This window comes from Eupeodes corollae, chromosome 3, assembly GCF_945859685.1.
Source record: "Eupeodes corollae chromosome 3, idEupCoro1.1, whole genome shotgun sequence".
NCBI lineage: Eukaryota > Metazoa > Arthropoda > Insecta > Diptera > Syrphidae > Eupeodes > Eupeodes corollae.
The window spans coordinates 123,975,804-123,992,579 of record NC_079149.1 but is presented as its reverse complement, the minus strand read 5'-3'; the positions used below and the strand labels follow the sequence as shown (position 1 = coordinate 123,992,579).

General features: G+C 32.2%; 1 protein-coding gene across 4 annotated transcripts in view; it reads right to left on the bottom strand.

Moving 5' to 3' along the window:
- Positions 1–601: 601 nt before the first annotated feature.
- The window catches only part of LOC129949147 (serine-rich adhesin for platelets), a 112,987-nt gene continuing 96,812 nt past the window's right edge, over positions 602–16,776 (bottom strand). For 3 of the 4 annotated variants that reach the window (XM_056060421.1, XM_056060419.1, XM_056060420.1), the window contains 5 exons: positions 6,888–7,341; positions 6,479–6,803; positions 6,204–6,405; positions 5,891–6,135; positions 602–5,830 (listed from right to left, as the gene is read on the bottom strand). In XM_056060421.1, the coding sequence (XP_055916396.1) occupies positions 4,073–5,830; positions 5,891–6,135; positions 6,204–6,405; positions 6,479–6,803; positions 6,888–7,324 (2,967 nt within the window). In that variant the 5' untranslated portion in view covers positions 7,325–7,341 and the 3' untranslated portion in view covers positions 602–4,072. The remainder of the gene's footprint in view (positions 5,831–5,890; positions 6,136–6,203; positions 6,406–6,478; positions 6,804–6,887; positions 7,342–16,776) is intronic. The other variant, XM_056060422.1, reaches the window with a different exon arrangement.

Here is a 16,776-nt window from a genome sequence, read left to right as displayed (position 1 = left end):
CATTTTCTTTGTTTGTTGTTTTAGACCTAAAAAAATCAAATTTTAAGATTTATTGTTTTGAAAAATAAATAAAATGTTACATTTTGATTAAATTCCCCACCAAATTTATCGGGAAGAAACTCGCGCCAAATACATTTTCATTTCCCTTCTTTTGACATTTAGAATGCCTACTTTTTTCTCGGAGTAGTTTTTCCCACATTCGAAGTTAGTTTATAATAAGGGAAAAGAGAAAAGGGAACAAAATTCCCGGGAATTTTTCGTTTAGAATATGAGATAAGGGAAATATTTTCCTGGGAATTTTCATTTAGAATTGGGCTGATAAATTTGATTTCAGATAATGCAAATGAAGTCCATTTTGCTGCCTGAACCTGCTTATTGACATTAGGGAGATTTTTCTTGACTAACTTTCCAATCAACTTTCCAATAACATTGACTTAACTGAAATAATTTTTTTTTGCAGCTGGCCAATCAGATCCTAGAAACTTGACTTACCTTCAAGTCCCTTATGTCGCCTGGCCATACCTAATATCAAAGTGACATCCTTTCATTTCCAGAACACAAATCAAAACAATTTTTATTTAATGTTTCTTCTTTTTATTTATATCGCTAAACATTTAACTTTGTTTGTGTTTTGTTTTGTTTTTATATTTTTCTCTCTGCTTTATTTAGTTTTTCGACAATTATCTACATTGACATTTTTTTGATTTTTTGTTTCATTGATGGGCTTATTTTTTAAAAACTTCTAAACAATGTTTTTTTTATATTTTTAAATTTGTTTTGCTTGTTTGTTTCATTTTTGTTGTTGTTGTATTTGATTTAAACTTTAACAATATTTTTCTTCTTTTTTCTTTCTTGTTCTATACATTTTTCTGATTTTTAATTTTAATTTTAGTTTTGGTGTGTTTATGTTGTTGGTTTAACAATTTTGTTTTCCTCATAATATTATTATTATATTCTTAAGCCTATGTATGTTGATTTTATATATAATTTTCTTTTCTTTACCTCAATTTAATTTAAATTATTTTTATATCGTTTACATTTACATTCAACGGTTTTTCTATTTTGTTTTTATTTATTACATACTTTGTTTTTTAAATGCACCTAAAAATTAACTTGCGATTTTTGGTTTTTATTCTTTTAATATTTTCTAATTTTCTTTTTATATCTATTTTTGTATTTTGTTCAAATTCATTCATTTAATTTTATTTTTGGTTATAGTTTGTTAATTTTTTGTTTATATTTTTAAGACTAATTGTTTTCTTTTTTTAATTGTTGTATTGTTCTTTGTTTTTGTTTTTTTGATGTTGTTATATTAGTTTTATGAAATATTGTGATTTGAATTTTTGTTTTTATTATCGTTTGATTTTTAATTTATTTTATTTTTATTAAGTACAAAAAGGCTTACGCGTTATAGGTACAAATGAGGCATATTGCCTTTATAGATGTGTATTAGACTGGCTCGAATAATGTAGGTATTTTTATTTTTGAATACAAGATCGAAAATGTTGCGTACCTTACTTTGGCGGAACCAAAAATTTTAATCTTAGAAATTGTAGCCTCGCAAGATTTTTGAGTAATTTAATGTTTTGCATAAATAAGTCTCAAGTTAAAAGACAACATTTTTAGATATTATAAAAATAACATTAAGTTTAGTTATCAAAGTTGTATTTTAAAATGAAAATTCTCACATTTTTGACCCAGTCTAATGTGTATGTAAGTGTGTGTGTGTGATTGAGTGAGTGTTTTTTGTGGTTCAATGCAATTGAGTGAGTTTGTTTTGTTTTTGATCACGATTAATTTTTGTTTACTTTTATTTTTTTTTGATGATGATCTCAATAGAAAAATAGAGAAGGTGGGTGGGTTGACCCAGGAAGATATACATTTTTGTTTTGTTTCATTTTTAAAATATACATTTCTTACATTTACATTTTACATAGAATCTAGGTATATTTATTTAATTATTTTTATAAGTAATTTTTGTTTTGTTTTGTTTATTTTGTCAGCATTTTTGTATTACAGATTTTACACAATTTGTTTAAAATGTTTCTTTCTTTTTTAAAATTTTTTTTTTTAAATATTTGTTTACCCTGATTAGTTTTAAGCTACATAGTAATAAACGGTTTTTTTTTTAATTGTTATGTTGGATGGATTGAGGAAAATGTGTGTTTTTTTAAATTAATTATGTTTATGATTTACCAAAAGTAAGTAGTATTGAGTTTTAAGAATTACTGGTAAAACACGTACCCTTCATTAGAAGAAAGGATTTAATCACACTCTTTAAATTCTCTTAAAATAAAGTTGGAAGTTGCGATGTCATTGGTGCAAGTAGAGTTAAAATAAACTATTTTTGTCTAGTACCGAAAAAACACATGGACTACAGGTGTTAGGCACATAATCAACATTTTTGGAAGTGGAATTCTTTAGATAGCACCGGCAGGGTTTTAACCCAAGACCTCTGGCATGGCAAACCTATATACGCACTAACCATCACTCCACTGGTATTAAATATGTAATTATGGTATACAAATAAATTTAACCAAATCAAACGCACCCTAACAATTTTCAGATGCAAATAGATCTGTTTGATATGATTTCTTCCAGTTTCATTAAAAAGTCATTCGAATTTTCCATTGGTTAATTTTAAATTCAATGCAATTTTATTTATATTTTTTTCGTGAAAAATGGAACACGATTAAAAATTGTCATTTGTGTAATGTTCTTTTTCTTAGAAGCTGTAAATATTGGATTATAAGCTTGGCTTGGTGCACGGTAAATTCGAATTGATTTTTTGACGTTTTTGCTATGGAAGAAGTGTCAAATTAAAATTGACATTCCATTTTTTCCTAAGCCTTCCCGTTGAATTTTATAATCAATGTGAATTTACTAATTTTTAAGGGCTTATAACATAGGAATCAGAAGACTCATTATTTTAATTCGATAAAGAACGCGTTTATCAAACAGACAAATGAAAACTGTACTGTCGATGCGCAAATTCCTCAATATATCTAGATCTGACAGTTCGTCTTCTAATCATAAATAAATCATTTTTTTTGTTTGCACAATGGAACACGAAAAAAGGGAAAAACATCGATTTGAAATATTTGTTTTAATAAGAATGGAAAACGTCATCAGTGAGAGTAAAGGAAGGTAGGTTAATAAAATACTTTATAAGTTGCAGTGTGATAGAGCCTAAATTTTAGTTTGAACTTAATTTAGGCTCCGTATGCACATAGACAGACTATAATATAACCAGATTTTTTAACTACTTTGTAATATTGACGTGTGGGATCTTCTTAAGTCAAATTAGTATAGTTCAATGTTTAGATTTAGGAAAACGTCAAAGAAAAGAGAACCTTTTCAGCTTAGTTTCCAGAACATATCAGCATCAGACAGATAACGCAAACAGAAAGAAAAAAGGACGGGGACACTATCAAAACCTTACTCTACTCTTTGTGAATATTTTACTTCAAGGTTTGACATATACAATTTATAAAAATGAATAGGTAAACACCCTTAAGGCTGTTTTTCTTTTGTTCTTAGTTTTTTTTTTTTAAGTTATTCTTATAGAACTTAAGAGAAGTTTGGAGCATTTAATGCAATGTTTTTATCTTATATAATCTTTTCTCATTTCTAGCAAAATGTTTTTTTGTTATTATTTAAAATTCAATAAATTTCTGGAATTATTTTGTTGTTGTTTGTCTAACACACATCTTTTTATTTTGTTCTTATAACAATCGTACCATGATGGCGTGTGTAATTTATGTATGTACAGTTAAAATTTTTAAATCCTAGAACATAAAAGAACAACAAAACATAACGGAAAACAGTCTCTCTAAAATGTGTGTTTTTTTTATTTTAAAATTTTTTGTTTGTTTGTTTTATATTCTTTTATATCAGACTTATAAACTAATCGATGAGTAAACTCCGTATCAACAACAATAACATAAGCAACATGAACAACAACAGTTATGGCGACGACAATGTTGACATCTACTTTGACATGTATCAAAAATTGATTGACAAATTGGTGATTATGCATGATGATGAGTAAATGCGTCAGTTTTGCGTCTAGCTAGAACAAAGTTTCTCTGGACCATTTGCGAGAGGAGCCCGGTAAACTTGGATCTCGCGACTCGTCGCTTTTGCTGCGACTTTTGTCGTCGTCATCGTTGTTGTCTACGTAACTATTGTCACTACTTTCGTCTGTTGTTGGAAGTTTGATCAAAGGCAGTTCGAGAATCACCGACGAACAAGCCGGGGGACTATTTTGACGAATAAGGTTCTTCAGCGATGCAGGCATTGATATAAGCGGTAGAATTGAATGTTGGCTAGGAGAGATGATCTCGTCAGGACCACCATAGAACTGTTGGCCCTGGGGAATTTCGGTGTTGAAGGTTGAACAGGTTTCAGCGGTTGTGGTGGTGGTATTGGTTGTAGTTTCTTCTGTAGTCTGTTCCGCGCTTATTTGTTGCTGGAGTTGTGGCTTGACGAGAAGTCGTCGCTGCGATGATGGTGTGGACTCGGTTGTATCCTGGCGTGGCAGAATTGTGAAATGAGTTTCTAGCGGTTGTCCACGATTCGTAGAATCGAATGATTGCTGCTGAGAGAAATCCTTCATTTGATGGCCGCCAATGAGGGAGATTTTCTCATTGGAAGTCGCTATAGAGATGCTCTTGTGGCGTTCCAAAATTGGTCGTCGGGGACGCTTAAAAGAGCTGCTAACGTTGCTGCCCAAGGTTCTCCGTGTGTCAGAGAAATGGGACATAGGTGGAACACTTTTTACCGAATGTATATCCTCATGATTGTGCGAGAGATTTGATATAGGACTAGCTACGGTAATGCTGGTTGGTACCTTCGTTGGCCCGTCTTCGATGCCATCGTCTTCTAGACTTATCTCATCGCTATCGGTGCTAAACTGCTCCATGTCTTCGTCGGTGTCGGCTATGCTATCTAGAAATACTGAATCTTCATCAAGGCTTCGTATCTCCGAGTCCTGATACTCTATAGAGGAAATTTTAAAGGAACTTAAAGAGGCGAGCGGTGCTCGTTTGGGCCCTGCATTAGTTGTTGCATTCTTTGACAGATCTGCGGCACTGCCCAAGCTTCCTATGCTATTATTTCCTCCATTGCCAGTAGTTGTGGAAAATTCATTAGGATACGTGTAGCTATTGTTGTTGTCGATTATTCGGCCATTTGTGGTGCCCTCTAGCGGAGCTGATATTTTCCGCCTTACAACTAGTTTGAGCTCGCTAGAATCATCATACTTCTCGTGCAGCTGAACGACTTTTGCCGATATTGGATATGGCAGAAAATCAGCAGTATCGGCACTTATTGAGTGAATATGCTGCTGACGACCTGACTGCGCACTCTCAGGATCATAATAAGCTATACTATGCTTCCTTACAAAATGTGGAGCTGCAGCACCCGCTGTAGGGTTTGCTGCTGCTGTTGTTGTGGTTGTTGTTGATGGTGCAGTTGTAATTTGTTTTTGTTGAATAATGGCAGCTGTTGTTGAACTACTTATTGCAGTCTTAGTGATGGAGGCAGCGCTAGCCTCTTTAGTAGGATGACTAGACGATGTTGCCTGATCGTTGAAAATTCGTTCACTCGGACAAGGGGAAGCACTTGGTGTTGGTTGAATCACTTGGATATCTGGATAGTAATAGTCCCACATGTCGTTACTAGATGTGCGTGATGCTGTGGAGAGTTTACGTCGCAATGATGGTGGTAGATTTCCCAAGCCCAGAGTGAGTGCCGAACAGCGTCGCTCGAGATATGAGCTCTCAGTGCTGCAGCACGTCATGGCACTGCTGCGCCGGGATTCTGCAGCCTATTTAAAAGGAAGAAACAAGTAGTATGAGATATTTTTATCAGCCCTTCGTGCACTTACTCCATTTGGTACCTCCAGGAAGCCATGCCCTTTCACCGAATCGGTTCTACGATGGCTCACTTCAAATTCTGGATTCTCTAGTTCGTCATCAGTTTCCATAAAATAGTCATCGGTGCCGAAACTGCTGCCCATGGGATAATTAGTCAGCACTCTGGATGATTCCGAACCGCTTTTACGTCGTCCGCCACCATACGAATATGAATACCTTCTTGGTGGTTCTAAAAGGCTGCTATAACCTCCACCACCTTGAATATACAAATTCGAAGAAGAAGAATAGGGTGTTTCTTTTATAATGTGATGAAGTTAAACATACCAACTGATGAAAATCGATAGCCACGATGCAAAACTGGAGGTGCACTCACATTACCCAAGGATAACATTCGTTGTCTGCGATATAGAATTGCGTCGTACTCGTCTGGATATATAGACATGCCAGTTGCTTCCATTGCTTCTTGTATTTTGCGTTCTTCTTCCTCCTGCATACAAGCTGCCGCTACAGCCGCAATTTTTGGATCCTTAAAAATTAAAAAAAAAAATAGAAATTATACAGACAGAAAATATAATACGCTTATGTCAAAATAGGTTTACTTTTAAAACCCTTAGTGTCTCATCAGTATGACTCCGACTCTTCCAGACAATTAAAAATACCATCAAACTAAAGAACCCGCCCAGAGTTGCTGCTATCCGAACCCCTGTCATGACATCATAGGTAGCAAAAAACTCGGCCCGTATACGCTCCCGTTCGGCTGCCAAAATTTGCGCCTGGGTAATATTGTGGTCACTAAGATTCGAATAGGGAATGGTAATTGATGGATGTCCTGCCAATAAAGTCGTTGTAGATGACGGTAATGGTGTTGTACTAATGCGATTATAGGTGTTAGTCTTATCAGCGCTTTTACTGGAACTTTGCGAACTACAAATAGATGAACAAAGACTTTAACCTTACTTAAAACGCTCACATACAGGATATAGAAGACCTTATAAAGCTATAACATACCTGACTTGATGATTAGCCGACGATGACGATGACGACGAATAGCCGTGATTGTTATTGTTATGATGGCCATTAAGAATTGTACGCGTAGTAAATTGACTGCCATTTGAACGTAATGGATCTGGAAATGATGTGTCATGTTGTGGTGGAGCAATTGCTGAAGAAGAATCAGTTTGTGTTTGAATTGTTGTTTTTGATAATGATGACGATGATGATGAGGATAATGGAATATCACTGTTGACGTGGCTGACGATAGATGGCGATGATGAGAAATTCGTTGACAATGATTTCGGTTTGGAGTTTGTGTTTGAGTTTGTTGATTGTTTGTTGATGTTATTGATGTTACCACTGTTGTCGTTGGTTGGCGATGAAATACTGTTTGCATTACTATCGGCGGGTGATGAATTTGACGCAACAGAACGTCGTGAAATTTTTGCCATTTCTAAAGGAACATGTTCTGTAAATTGAAATTAAAAGAACAACAAAAAAAGATTTAATTATTGAACTAGGAATGGTTTTGTGTTCGTTTACGAAACTTGAGAAAAAAGTGATTACCATTCTTTTAAAATCGCTCTTTTTGATTCTCACGGAAATGAGAGGGCAAATGCATGGTACTGTTCACACCATCCGCTACTGATCATCATTAAACACCAATTAAACTTATAATGTTAGCCTCAGGTATAATATTTAAAAAGTATATACCTTAAAACTTAACTTAATACCTAAGCAGAGCCCCCTCTGTTCTCGCAAATTCCTATCAATGTCTTAGCTCGTTTCTCCAAATTGTACAAAATAAACATAATTATCTTTGAGCTTATAATAAATATTACTAGATGGCAGATGTCGGAAATTTAAAAAAACGTGTTTCTATGTTCAATATTTGTATGTTGTACAAAAATTCAAAATAATTAGTTATTAATCGTGTGATGGTTACTGCTTAGTCTAGCATTCCACAGGATTAATAAGCTATATCACGTAATTTTGTTTGAATGCACTAAAAGTAGGTGACACCAAAGCTTGTAAAGAACTAGGGCCTAGTGATTTACATCTTTTATACATTCCTGTGTTCGAATAATGTCAGAAAGGGAGGGAGCCTACAGTTATAATGTCGAATTTGAACTTCTAATTTGGGATTGAACCCAGACCCCTAGCATCATGACAGACCAAGCAATCAACCATCAAACTTATTAAAAAACTATTCTTTTTACGAAATAGAGCTCGTGATATAATTTATTCGGAGTTGGCATAAGATTGTAGGTCCCTGCATTTCTAACACATACTTAGATTTTTCACAAAGGAGAATCGTTGAAAATTGTATGTTACATTAACATTTTTTAAAGTTAATTACCTTTAAAAACTTCTCTTTTTCAAGTCAATATTGAAGTTTATATTTGGTCATTAGAAGGATATCATATATTTATGTAAAATAATTTAAAAGCTATTTCATTTCGCTTTGTACAAATTTATTGAAAAAGTATTATAGTTACGAAATAACAACACAATTCAGCTTATGCTTCATTTGAAAAGTAAATATTTATTTACATTTTAACAAAATTAAATACTCAAAAATTATAGATTTTTCCAACGGTTGCCAATGATAGGGCGGTTTTGCTTGGAGTTGTTTTTCTTTCCAGCTTCAGGATTAAATCTTATTTCTTGAATTTTGTTCAACAAGGTCATTCTTTCACGTTCAACTTCTTCAAGTAGCTCATAAACAGATGTCTTACCATCCAATTTCAATGAAGGCAACTTGTCATAATCCTTAGAAATATTACGAACCATTGAGAAATTATGTTCCAAAGTTGGCGAAATTACTTTCCTAGTATTTTGATGGCAAAGGAACATTTCTTTGACTTCAGTTTCCGGAATAATTGAGCACTTTTGAACATTTTCCACAAATTCGTCAAACCATGCAATTGCTTCGTCAGTATGTTTTTCAGAACTTTGGTCCAAATTCATCGCTTGTTTGTATATATTGTCAAGAAACTCAGCGACTTTATCAAAATAACGATTATAGAATTCATCGATAAGTTTGTTAGTCTTTGATGATAGGTCACTCTCACTTTCATCCATATATTTTTGCATATTCAATTCATCGAAAATTGAATCAAATCTTTCTTGAATTTGAACAATTTCCCGCTTTTGGTTCAATTTGTTAATTTGACGGTCAACATTTTGAAAAGTACTCAAGATGCTTCGGTAGATATCTAGGTTGAAGCGATTCCATGACAGTGGTGTGAATGCCATAGTTTTGGCTGATAATATTTTAGATTTGGAAGTAAAATGGTGGTCTAAAATTATTGTATCGGTTATGTTTTTAAAATCCTCAATGAGCGATTTAGAACTTTGAGCGTCGTCTGACGATGAGGCACACTCAACTAGGAGAACTGCACCCAGGAGCAAAAACACAAAAGTTTTCATCTTGGAGACACTCGGAACTAACAAGTTTTTGATTTAGTTTACTGACTTTGATTACTGTCTATTGGTTCTAAATTGCTGCTTATATATGATTTTACTTGACGAAAATATCATTTTTAAGAGTACTTCACAGTCTAATATTTATTTTTGTTATCAAGTCATTAAGTATATAATTAATTAATTATTTATCGTTAAACAAAAAAAAAAACAAACTTGAAAAACAATACTTATAATACAGTGTCATCAATTATGCGATTGATGCGATTCACACCTACAACTACCGATCCGTTCCGGTCTTTTATTTTTTCTTAAAGTTCAACAAAATTTTAATAACAATAATAATATTTGTGTAAAATAAATACAAATGTGAAGCTAATATTTTTCTTTGTTTTCATATCAATTAAATGGAAACCCATTTTTATAAAACAAATTTGTGTTATTTTGCCATATTAAAAATAATTCTAAAAACTTTTGACTAAGATTCTTGGATCATGAAACCTCGAGGAATATCAACATTTTAAATTCGACAAATCGGACAGTTTGCATGAACTTCCTATGGGAAGTAAATAACATTATCCCTAACATTGATACATTTTAGTACATTCACTTTTTTGCTGGTGGCGCTGGTGATTTCCTGTCATTCTGAGCTCTACCTAAACAAGTTCGTTGACGGCTGTCCAGGTGTGGCTTAAAGAATGCCATTGAATAAATAAAAACATATTTTGTTATAATTAATTAATAATGATTTCATAGCAAAATATGAAAACTTTTCGAGTTTCCCTCCTAAATTGGCCAAATCAAGTATTAACTTGTGTTGTACAAATGGCGCTGGTAAGTTATCCTTTGTTTAAAAATTCAGTAAAAAAAAACAGAAATATACCTATGAATTCATCAAGTTTAAAAGTGGTTCTTGTCCTTTCTATCTCCTTTACTGTTGAGCTTTCTAAAGACATTCAACAGATAGTTCCGTCTTATAGTAATTTATCATTTCTGTTTTTCTTCTTTTCTTTGTTTATAAGTATTTCAATCTCAAAGTAAAAATGTCATTCATCATCTTGAATTGACACGGATTTTGTTTAGTAAATAATTTATTTCCGACATATTTCATCATGCTAAAAATATAGTTGTAAGCAGCTGGCATTATGCCATAAGTACTTGAACTTAATATTCATAATTTAATTTTGTTTGTTTTTATAAAAATTAAAGCACAAAAAATTGGTACTAGTGTAAAATTATAGCAAAAATTTAACTTATTGATTGTTGTTTTATAAATTGATCCATAACAGATTGAATATGCATCTTTTGGCTTGAAATCAATATAATTTTGTTCTTAATTCAATTAAATTAGATCACAATAATGGTATGTGTAGTGTTTTGAATAATGCACATGCACTCTATACAATGTACGTTTAAACCAACTCTTGGCGGCCGAATAATGTTTAATTTAACTTCCCTATGGCGGGAGTGTGTCCATTAAGAAATATTAAACATTTATCGATTGGCGGTTGTTACAGTGGCTAAAGACCGTAAATGAAAATTTACATATGCTTCCAAGTTTGAATTTGTCGCTCGGTTAGTTTCATCTAAGTAATTGAAATAAATTTAAAGGTTATGATATTGGAGTGTGATTTCACATGTAAAAAGGTGCTAACCTTAACTTTTTGACATTTTTGACAAGTGACTTTTTGTTAGTGACGTGCAAAATAACAGCTGATCAAAAAAGCTGAGATGTCAAAAAAGGAATCCAAAGATATCCAAGAATTTTGTTGGTATGTAGGTATCTGACATAACAGCTGATTCAACACATGGTTGAATTTCAAGAAACTTGAAAATTGATTTCAGCTTTTTGTATTATTTTAGTTGTATTTGAGGATGTTCTGTACATAATAGACGATGAAGAACCAATTTGCCTCCGAATTTTAGAAGGTAATTATAATCTATTTTTTAAACTTCAAAATTGACTTATTTTGTTCTCATTTTGTAGATGACCAATTTGAAGAACCTCATCCTGTTCCAGAGGTAGAAAAATATACAGGTAAATATATATTAATCTTTTGGAAATAAATCCAACGTTTTTGTTTTTATGTATAAAAGCAGACAGAGGCGGACAGCTTGTGGAGCTGCAAGCATACAAGCAAATAAAGTTGCTGCAAGGAAAGATAAGTTATTCTTTCAGATAATTCAAAACCCCAAAGGAGAACCACTCTATTCCCTTTTTTTAAGGATAGGAATACAAATGCATCCCGCTCTTCTTGGAGGAGTGCAGAAAGAGAAAGGACCAGTTTCGAGACCCATAAACCCGGCGAAGAACAATTTTTCAAGAAATTGCAAAAGAAGAACACGGGTCAATTTTTGATAAGAAGGAATAAGAAATAAAATTAACAAATATGAAAAAGCACTAGGTACAACATTATTAAAGACAATAACAAGAAAACGTCGACTGGTCGAGGGCGAATGAATTGGACATACTTTGAGATTATGGCTGAAATTTACCTCAACGAGGCACAAGTTAGTGACACCGAAAGAATAATAATAAAATATTAATTCATCACTGTCCGATGAATCAGTTGAATTATCCATTGAATGTTTTATCCTACAACAATTTTGACTTCGAAGCATAAACGTTTCCTGTTTTGTGTGAACAGCTGAAAGTAGTTTTTATTTTTTGACAACTATCTCAATACATCTATCCAACTCGTTCAACAAGGTATCTAAAAATCCACCTATCCAAGATACCCAACACGAGATTGAACGCAGCCATTAAAATAAACTTAAAGGTTGTGGTGTTGGAGCGTGATTCCACATGTAAACAGGTCCTACCCTAACTTTTTGACATTTCGAAAAGAGATTATTATTGTGTTTTCCCAATATGGTGAGTTTGGTGAGTTTTTAAGAGGTGATATTTGTTCCTGAATATACTAATACAATACTATGAAAGCAGCTCTTGACATTAGGTACAGTTCAGTTGGGGATAGGTGGATTTAAGGAAGCAAATATGAGCGGGACTTTTTTTCTCGAATCATAATGGGTAGTTTGATGTTGTAAATGCCGTCCTTGAGTTTCCACATTAAGTCTCAAATTATCAAGGCACTGAGATACTTAGATGTCCTTTTTATATTGTCTCATCTTGCCTTGTCTTAAGCGAGTTGTTTCAACGACTTTAAGATGTGTAGAAATTCGTGCGGTCTCTAAATGGTCTCTATCTTTCCTTAGGTTCAAAGTTTAAGGTCTTGAGATGATTTAAATGTTCTTAAATTGTGCAAGGGATGAAATATAAAGATAAATCATGAGTGTCAAGATAGGTTCCTCAAAATAATCAATAACAAATGAACCAAAGACAAATTCACTTTCACTTCAATTAGATTTTGAATCATTCAGACGACAGACAAAACATTTCATTTTTGTTTGACTTTTAATCTTATTCAGCATCGTCTTGATTTCATTTTTAAAAGTTGGGTAATTCAGAAACCATTTTGTTTTCAAGTTTTCAAACAGAATTTAATTGCAAATTCATTAAATGTCCCTAATTTAAACTCAATCAAATTCTATGCTAACTTTGTCCGAATAATTTTTCTTGTATTCTTAAAATTTTTGATTACTTTCTGAAAAATTTTAATTGCAGACGTTTATTTTCCAGCTAGCTCTTTATTAGCTTCACTTCTTTATTTTGCTTTGAAAGTCTGAGCTAACATAGTTTTCAGAAGTTTTTAAAAACCATTGCGGATTTAGAATTTGTTACTTTGAGCTTGATTACATACAATAAATCTAAGAATAAACGCAAGAAAAATGCAGATTTTCATTGTGAAAACTGCACATTCAAAAAATGCGGTTAATTTACAATTCTTCGTCTTTAACTGTTAGTAGCTTTCTATAAATGTAATGTTTTTATAACAATGATTTTGATACTTCAACTTTATCAATTCAAGTGGAGCCCATTTTTAAGGTGTTCTCTAAAAGTATTCTTTTATTTTATCTTCACTTGAATCACGTATATCAAGAATAGTTCAAAGTCAAGGGCAATTAATTTAAGATAAAAAAACGCATTTAAATTCAACCCTACCCTTCAATATCCTTCAATTTTTGTTGCCAGTCATGAGAAAGTCAAACTGATACTTGTCAATTATTAGGGACTATTTGGATTTCCAAATGGGATAGTAATATGATTTACAAAAGTAGTTTTAAATAAAAACGAGTATCGAGCAAAATACAAAACGGCTATCGTGAATCGTAACTACGAAACAAACTTAGCCACAAAAAAATTCTTTTACCACTTTCAATTCTCACCGAATTATATTTTCACGTTAAGGATTCTTTATTTCGTGGTTTCAAGTTGGTAGCACTTAAAGTTGGTACAAAACCCAACTGTCATTTAAAGTGTCATTTCGGAGTGTGTGGACCGAACTATTGTCATAAGTTTTACGACCTGCAAAATGTGTACATATATAGTTTTGACTTGAATGTTGGGTTTTAAATGAAGTTACCTTGATGCGACATTACCTTTATAATATCCTAAATTCATACTTTTTTGATAAAATAACAATGCACTGTTTTCGACAACTTAAACAACACATAAAATCTGGGATTTTAGTCTCCAATCTTAATTCGAGATTAATTGACTTTTTTTATTAAGATTCAATATTTGATGAATTAATATATAAAGAGAATTCAATAACAGAAACAACGATAATCAGCCTTCAACAATCTATAATTTATTGGGCGAGTTTTTGAATACTTATACCGACCAATTAGTTGATGTTTTATATTTATCTAAGCTATGGCGCTCAACCCATTCGAAAAATGTGCAAACAATTTGACAAGAGAATATTTAATCAAGGTGTCTGATTATTTTGCGAAAAAAATGTTGGAATATCTTTGTTAGTGCTAAAAACTGAATTCAAAGAAATTTTCGAGTGCCGTCAAGAAACAAGGAAAGAAATATTTCCACTTGTAGCACAAATAACGGCAATATAAGTTTTTTTTTCTACAAATTTTAACAGAAACAATTGAAAATAATTAATGACTTATTGCAAAAAAGAAACATGAAAAATAGACTTTGTTAATGAAAATTTAGGAAATAAAGAAACAGCGTTATAGAGTCAGTGATTTAAATCCCTTACAAGAAAACAATTACTATTAACGACAAATAGGAGTCAACGTTTGTGGTTTCTAAAATCAAAATAAAATAAATAATGTTATTTAAAAAAGACAGTAACTAAAAAATAAAAATATCAAGTTTACGTTTTAATTGAAAAGCAAGTTTTTATTTTTAGTATTTCGATAAAATTGAATACCCAAAAATTATTGATTTTTAAAAAGATAGCCGATAATGGCATTGGTTTCCTTGGAGTTGTTTTCATTTTCAGCTCTACGATTATACCTTAATTCTTGAATTTTGTTCAACAAGGAAAATCTCTCACGTTCGACTTCTTCAAGTAGCTCATAAACTGATGTTTTACCATCTAATTTCGACGACTGCAACTGGTCAAAATCCTTAGAAATATTACGAACCATTTCAAAAATATGTTCCAAAGTTGGCGAAATTACTTTCCTAGTATTCTGATGGCAAAGGAAATTCTCTTTGACTTCAGTTTTCGGAATAATTGTACACTTTTGAATATTTTCCACAAATTCGTCAAACAATTTAATGGCTTCGTCAGTATATTTTTCAGCACTTTCGCCCAAATTGATTGATTGTTTGTACATATTTTCAAGAAACTCTGTAATTTTGTCAAAATATCGATTGAAAAATTCTTCGATAAGTTCCTTTATCTTTGATGACAGTTCACTTTCATTTTCATCGAAATATTTTTGCATATTCAATTCATCGAACATTGAATCAAATCTTTCTTGAATATTAACAATTTCCCTCTTTTGGTTCATTTTGTTAATGAGGCCGTCAACATTTTGAAATGAACTCAAGATGCTTCGGTAGATATCTAGGTTGAAGCGATTCCATGACACTGGTGTCAATGCAAGTGTTTTGGCTGTTAAGATTTCAGATTTGGAAGTAAAATGGTTGTATAAAATTATTGATTCAGTAGCGTTTTTAAAATCCTTAATAAGTGATTGAGAACTTTGAGCGTTGACCGATGATGAACCACAAGCAACTAGGAGAACTGCACCTAGGAGCAAAAACACACAAGTTTTCATCTTGGAGACAATTGGAGCTATCAAGATTTGTATGGAATTTACTGTCTTTAATTACTGTGTCCATTGATTCCAAGTTTCAGTTTTTATATGATTCTATATCATTTTCCAGAGTACTTCACATTGAGAGTATTTCGATGTCACAATAGTTTTTACTTTGAGCATGCCGGCGATGATATTTATTTTTGTTATCTAGTCATTTAGTATTTTATCAATTAATTATTGTTCGTAAAATGGAAAAACCAAATCCTTATAATACAGGGTCATCCATTTGTCGAATGAAACAAATATAAATGAAAAACATTATTGTTAGTGTTTTTTGTTATAGTGAATCTTTCAATTAATAAAACAATAACACTGTCAGAAATGAACATGATTTGGTCAGCAATCAAAGGAGAGCCTGGTATCACATCTGAATAATTGTAATTTTTTTTTACTGACAAAATATATGTTGTTCATTTGATACCTTTCAATGTATAAACTATTTAATTTTATTGATCTAGAAGGATTAAGAAACCTCTGAAGAAAAATTATAATTTTTTGTATTTTTTTGTTCAAAAATGTTGCAATTTTAGGATGAACATTTTGGAAGAAATATTCTAAATACCTCGCAATACATGTCAAATTACTCCAAACTATTACTTCAGCATAATTTGCTACCCTAGAAGCCGGGTTTATGTCACGATATTGAAAAGCATTCAGAGTAACTGCTTAAATGGCCTCATTATGGAAAGCCCATAAACCTCACCAAACAGTCACTCTTTGTGAATGCATTGGTTTTTCGACAATCACTTTTGGATTCTACTTTTTGACGAATGCAAATAGGTTAAAATGCACCTCATCACTGAATGGTCAAGAGTCTTTAGTTTTTGAGTCAATTGCATCTTGTACTCTTGTAAATGGAAGTCTTTATGTACAATGTTCATCAACAACGAGCGTGAGAGGCGCCATTATTAGGTACGACGATGAGTTGAAGTGGACGGTTCTTCAGCAACAGAACTAGTTTGCCTATATTTTTGTACGACTTTTCATTCACGCCCATTTTTAAAATATGCCTAAATAATTTTAACTCGTTGAATTAGTCTGAAATTGAGAATTTTCAAATGAAATGCTAAAAAAAAACTTGACGTTTAGGTGTGGTTTGCATTCAACACCGGCCCCTAAAATGTAACCTCCATTTATAATAGCTACTACAGAAATACGTAAGATTTTGGGGTTGCATTAATTTTTGGCGAATATAAAATGTTTAAAAACTTTTTTATCTATTACAACTTTCAAGTCAATCGGTTGACAATTGTCTCAGTAATGAATTTGACCGACTAAAAGA